The sequence below is a fragment of the Osmerus mordax genome, chromosome 4 (genome assembly GCF_038355195.1).
Source record: "Osmerus mordax isolate fOsmMor3 chromosome 4, fOsmMor3.pri, whole genome shotgun sequence".
Lineage (NCBI taxonomy): Eukaryota > Metazoa > Chordata > Actinopteri > Osmeriformes > Osmeridae > Osmerus > Osmerus mordax.
In genome coordinates this window covers 20607166-20613616 of record NC_090053.1, presented here as the reverse complement: position 1 = coordinate 20613616, position 6451 = coordinate 20607166, and the positions used below count along the sequence as shown (strand labels likewise).

The 6451-nt window shown below is 51.1% G+C and overlaps 1 protein-coding gene across 1 annotated transcript in view; it reads right to left on the bottom strand.

The window, feature by feature from the left end:
* The window catches only part of mon2 (MON2 homolog, regulator of endosome-to-Golgi trafficking), a 23093-nt gene extending 17480 nt beyond the window's left edge, over positions 1–5613 (bottom strand). The window contains 10 exon segments of the mRNA XM_067235143.1: positions 80–271; positions 1686–1699; positions 1702–1725; positions 1728–1809; positions 2160–2260; positions 2604–2730; positions 3271–3402; positions 5511–5528; positions 5530–5550; positions 5552–5613. Coding sequence (XP_067091244.1) covers positions 80–271; positions 1686–1699; positions 1702–1725; positions 1728–1809; positions 2160–2260; positions 2604–2730; positions 3271–3402; positions 5511–5528; positions 5530–5550; positions 5552–5599 — 759 coding nt within the window. The 5' untranslated portion in view covers positions 5600–5613.
* Positions 5614–6451: the final 838 nt, after the last annotated feature.

Here is a 6451-nt window from a genome sequence, read left to right as displayed (position 1 = left end):
GAGTGTGTGTGTGTGTGTATCTGATTGTGTGTGTGTGTGTGTGTGTGTATCTGAGTGTGTGTGTACCCCAGCCCCTCACCAGCAGGCTGTAGAAGTGCTTGATGAGCACGGACACCACCCTGAGCAGCCGCATGCAGATGGGGAAGTAGGGCTTCTCCACCGGGGCCGGGACGGCCCGCTGGCCCCCCTGACGGAACTTGATGTTGGGGGAGAACAGCTTGATGACCAGGGGACACACGCGCTCCTTCAGCAGGAAGCTGAACTCCTGGTGCTGGGGGGGAGGAGAAGAGGAGAGGAGGAGGACAGCAGAGGGGGGGAGAGGAGGAGGAGAGGAGGAGAAGAGGAGGGGGGAGGAGAGGAGGTGGAGAGCAGAGGGGGGGGAGAGGAGGAGGGGGAGGAGAGGAGGAGGAGGGGGAGGAGAAGAGGAGAGGAGCAGAGGGGGGGGAGAGGAGGAGGGGGAGGAGAGGATAAGAGGTGGTGGAGGAGAGAGAGAGGAGAGGAGGAGGGGGGAGGAGAAGAGGAGGGGGAGGAGAGGAGGAGGGGGAGGAGAAGAGGAGGGGAGGAGAGGAGGAGAGCAGAGGGGGGGGAGAGGAGGGGGAGGAGAGAGAGAGGAGAGGAGGAGGGGGAGGAGAGAGAGAGGAGAGGAGGAGGGAAGGAGAGAGAGAGGAGAGGAGGAGGGGGAGGAGAGAGGAGAGGAGAGGAGGAGGGGGAGGAGAGAGAGAGGAGAGGAGGAGGGGGAGGAGAGAGAGAGGAGAGGAGGAGGGGGAGGAGAGAGAGAGGAGAGGAGGAGGGGGGAGGAGAGAGAGAGGAGAGGAGGAGGGGGAGGAGAGAGAGAGGAGAGGAGGAGGGGGAAGAGAGAGAGAGGAGAGGAGGAGGGGATGCATCTCTAGTATCAGTGTTCAGCTGGAGCAGTGTAATCAAAATACGATCAAAATCAAAGTCTGATATTTTAGAAGCCGGGAATGTTTAGTGCACAGATTTATATCTGGCATCGAGTGTCGCTCGCTCCATCCGGAAACCCCAGTCTCTCCCTCTCCGTCAGTAAAGTGTGGGTGAGGGCAGCCCACTCCTGCAGTGAGGCTGGGCGGCCAGCTGAGGTGTACATTGTTGTTGCGTTTCATCTAAAGACACGTTCACACCAAGGATGACAATGCTAAACTGCATTTGCGTCCACACCCCTCTGACTAGACTAGTTCCTCCGCAGTGTCGTCTGCATCTGGAATGCAGGAGCGCTTTCAATTCAGATGGATTCTGATTGGTTATCGGTGTTTTATAGTTTCGTCAGTTGGGGAAAAAATATTTTGAAATTGATCCTAACTATAATTCTGTTATATAGTTGTCGTTATCTCTGATCCCCTAGCTATTCTTTCAATATAGAATATAGAAGGGGAGAGGATGCAGAATGATTGTTAACACTATATATTTAAAGTTATAGTTCCCGCAGTCATCCTAGGTGTTGTGCGGGCCTGTGTCTGGTGGCTGTCTCTACCTCCAGTCATCCTAGGTGTTGTGCGGGCCTGTGTCTGGTGGCTGTCTCTACATCCTAGGTGTTGTGCGGGCCTGTGTCTGGTGGCTGTCTCTACCTCCAGTCATCCTAGGTGTTGTGCGGGCCTGTGTCTGGTGGCTGTCTCTACCTCCAGTCATCCTAGGTGTTGTGCGGGCCTGTGTCTGGTGGCTGTCTCTACCTCCAGGAACACCCGGGGAAGTCGTTCAGGACCGACTCAGCAGCTCCAGCCCGAAGGTGCGGGTCATCTCCGTCATGCCCACCAGCCAGTAGGGGGCGTCTGCGTTCACCAGCTGGCACAGGTCCTGGAGGGAACACGGGGAACAGCGCTGGTGAGGACTTCACGGTTCAAGCCGCAAACTAGTCCTGGTTCACCAGACGTGTCGATGGCTGTTTTCATTTTTTGTTGATTCATCCTGTTAGTTCTTCACTATCTGAGTCTCAGAAATTCTGATTTCTGGATAATTGAGAATGGTGCCTAGTTAGTGAGGAACTGGGAAGTTGGTGGAACATTCTGGGTCTACGAGATGGTAGAGGAGGATGATGTATCGCTCTGGATAAGAGCGTCTGCTAAATGACTAAATGTATATAATGGTAGTTCAGGAGCCCTGTGACCGGGTGGAGGGAGAAGTCTGTCTCCCCCTGGTGGACTCACCTGGAACAGCATGTAGGCATCCTTGGCACTGGGCCGTAGCGTGCTGACAGACCTGCGGTTGGTGTTACCCTGGGTGGGAGGCGGCAGCTCAGCCACACCCCCTGGAGGAGGAGGAGGGGGCAGGGGGGGGGAGGAGGGGCAGGAGGGGGAGGAGGAGGAGGGGGTGAGAGGGGTGGGGCAGGAGGGGGAGCAGGAGGGGCAGGAGGGGGTGAAGAGGGGTGGGAGGGGGAGGAGGGGAGGGGCAGGAGGGGGAGGAGGAGGGGCAGGAGGGGGTGAAGAGGGGTGGGAGGGGGAGGAGGGGAGGGGCAGGAGGAGGAGGGGGTGAAGAGGGGTGGGAGGGGGAGGAAAAATATGTGTGAGAGAAGAAAGAGAGAGATAGAGAGGGGGGCCATGCGGAGCGCCGCGAGGCGTCTGATTGGCCAGCGTGCGGGTCAGCTGACCTTTGAAGCGGGTCGTCCTCGGCGACCATCCTCTCAAACACCACGGTAACCACCTGACGTACGGTAGCTGCTGCTGTGTTGTTGGTGATGTTGTCCTTGGTGAAGTGCAGCCGGAAACACAACACAATGGCCTGGGAGGGAGAGAGGTGTGTACCTTAGACAGGACCGCAGTGTTGTAGGGGTCGACCGATTATTGGCGTGGCCGATTATCGGCGTTGTGATTAAGCATTTTTATGATTATTGGTATCGGTCATTTTCAAAACCGATTTTCTGATGAAATATATATATATATATATATTATTTTTTTTCTCCATTATTTGTTCATTTTTTGCTTGTTGTGGTTAAATGTGCTTCTTTACGTTTTACAAAATGTTTACAGAATGCTGCTAGATGCTCCCTGCACGTTTTATGTTGTTATTATTATGAATATTAATGTTGTTATTATTAACAGTTCTCAGAATTAAATATATGGTTAAAATAATTTAAAGAGAGTCTTTGTCAGAGGCCTTCTTATTCTGAATTTTGACATTCATTTTCATTTTACACTAGACATATATATCGGTTCAAAATATCGGTCTACTTGATCTGTAATAATCGGTATCGGTCCTGAAAAACGCATATCGGTCAACCCCTACAGTGCTGGTGGTGAGCAGGTGTCTGTGTGTGTGTACCTTAGACAGGACCTCATCGTGGACCACAGTGTTGGTGGTCAGCAGGACCAGGACTGTCTGCAGCAGCTTGAGTTCCTCCAGACCATTCTCCATCAACTGCCACAACATGTTGATAATGTTCCCCGCCGCGGCCTGCACACACACACACACACACGCACACACACACAAACACTTCAGACTTGTACACCCAGGGGGCAGTGTAGCAGTCTCACACACACACATCATCTGGGGATACTGAACCAAACAGGGCCACAAGGTCACTTCCCCCCTGGGTAGTTTCTCTTCCTGGCTGTGTTAAGCAGCAGGCTGTCTGCACGGGGGGAGAACGTCTCACTCTGACCCAGACTGCAGCCGACATCAGCCTGGAGGGTTCATCAGCCTCAGGGCTCCAGACTACATTTTTATTTTTGTCACACTCCATATAAATTAATATATATTATATAAATTATCTTAACCCTTGTGCTGCCTTTGGGTCACATGACCCAAAGGTTCATAACGAACCATCGTTGTGTTTACCCAATTTTACCCAATACAAAAACAAATAAAAATAATTTTCTTTTAACCTTCGCAATGTGGCGGGTCTGAGACAGCAAAAACGGTTAAAAGAAAATGCTTCACTTTGTTTTTGTATGCGATAAAGTTGTCGCAATACAACGGTGGGTCACAATGACTGATGGGTCAGAATGAAGATAACACAAGGGTTAAACAAGAATAAGGTATAGGTAAATACTTTTTTTATTTGAAGCACAATTATACTGTATTAAAAAACATTTTAAGAGCTGAGCTGCCAAGCTAAAACATTTTAAGCAAAATAAAACATATCAAAATAGAAAGTGCTACTGTTTAAAAGTGCTTCTCTGAACTGAGAACTAACATTTCATGGCTCAAAGTCTTATAGCGGGTCCCACCTTGCTGTCGCAGGCCCTGCAGATGGCCAACACCTGTAATTTGGCTTTCTTGCCCTTTGGCCTTGGCTAAACCAGCTTGCCACACTCTCCCTAGCATCAAATCCTAGCTCCATGGTTAGCTCCATGGCCCAGCTCCGTAACTGATTCTCTGGTGCTCAGGTCGTAATTTCAATCACACAGCCACGGAGCAGCGTAGGCCTACAGGAATATCTGGACCACAGCCAATCAGAGGCAAAGACTCGCCCCATCTCTGTCTCTGATTGGTTTAGACCACGATATGATCTAACAATGAGTGTGAGTTCCGTCAAAAGAGAACAAACGCTTCGTTTCGTGGAGGCAGCGGATGCGAGGAGGTTAGGAGCACCGGTGCGACCGAGGAAACATTTTAGTCGCACCCGTACAAATTTGGTCGCATGAGACGTCCAGGCTGGTGTCGGCTGTGGAGTGGAGATAACGCCTGACATTCAGAAGAGCAGGAGGAGGAGGAAGAGGAGGAGGAAGAGCAGGAGGAGGAAGAGGAGGATGAGGAAGAGGAGGAAGAGAAGGAGGAGGAGGAGGAGGAGGAAGAGCAGGAGGAAAAGGAGGAGGAAGAGCAGGAGGAGGAGGAGGAAGAGCAGGAGGAGGAGGAGGAAGAGCAGGAGGAGGAGGAAGAGGAGGAAGAGCAGGAGGAGGAAGAGAAGGAGAAGAGCAGGAGGAGGAACAGGAGGAGGAAGAGCAGGAGGAGGAAGAGGAAGAGCAGGAGGAAGAGGAGGAGGAGGAAGAGCAGGAGGAGGTGGAAGAGCAGGAGGAGGTGAAGAGCAGGAGGAGGTGGAAGAGCAGGAGGAGGAGGAAGAGCAGGAGGAGGTGGAAGAGCAGGAGGAGGAGGAAGAGCAGGAGGAGGTGGAAGAGGTGCTCAGAGCTGTAGCTGATGGCAGACAGAGATGAGATTCTGGAGAGAGAGCTGCATGCACAAGTCTGTATAACTGTTCTAACAACAAGCTCCAGTACAGCTCCCAGTGTCCCCATGTGAAGCCTCTGTTAGACCCACATGGTCCAGACAGCTTCATCAGCCTGCTGCAGCCATGAGCCACACTGCCTGGTCCTGGAGGGAACCAGGAAGGGAGACCTGCTGGAGGATCTGACCACTTCACTTTCAAGACAAGTAACTGGTATTGATTTCAGGGGAGTTTGTGTGTGTGTGACTGTGTTTGCACTGGATTTTGTGTGTGTGTCTTTGTGATCTGAGTTTGTTTGCCTGTACCTTTGTTTATTTAGTCTGTGTGCGTGTCTGTCTGATATGTGAGTGTGTGTGTGTCTGTCTGGTATGTGTGCGTGCGTGCGTGCGAGTCTCACCTCCGACACCACCTCGTGGGGACATGAGTCTCTGGATGGCGGGCCAGACACAGCTGGGTGATCTTGGGCTCCTTGGTGCCACAGCCCATTAGGAAGGGCTGGACCACCTCTGAGCTGTTCTCCCTTCAGAGCTGTCCCCCCACACACACCAGACACAATACACACACACATACACCACACACCAGACACAAAACACACACCAGATACAAGACAACCACCAGACACACACCAGACACAAGACACACACACACACACACGACAGACACAAAACACACACACACCAGACACACACTCAGTTAAACCATTACAGCATCAACAATGGTACGCTGAAACATTCCTTTAGGAAAGCACACACACTAATTGGCTCTAGTAAGTTATGATGCTGAAATACACAAGCCCCAAATGTTGGCAGCTAATCCACAATATAATAACTTCCACAATGCAATACTGAACCACAATGCAATACTGAACCACAATGCAATACTGAACCACAATGCAATACTGAACCACAATGCAATACTGAACCACAATGCAATACTGAACCACAATGCAATACTGAACCACAATGCAATACTGAACCAATCTCAGAGCTCCGAGTGACAGATCATTACTTTCATGGGATGTCATTCAACATGCAGGCCTTCCAGGACCAGTACAGATCTATCCATCAGGCAGCTGATGCATACCTAGCTGCAGTATGCTATCACCATGGATCAAAACCCTGGAACATAATTATGAGTGGGCCGCTGGCTTGTTTACTGAATAATCCCAACCTACTGAAGGGGTTCTCTCTTCAATCAAAGAACAAGAACAGCTCTCTGAAGTCCAGACAGCAGCCAGATGGCACCAAATAAGGCATTCCTACCTTCCAAACCGACCAAAGATGAACCACACAGGGTCAAAAACTCCAACCATGATCAGTAATGCAGGTGACCATATGT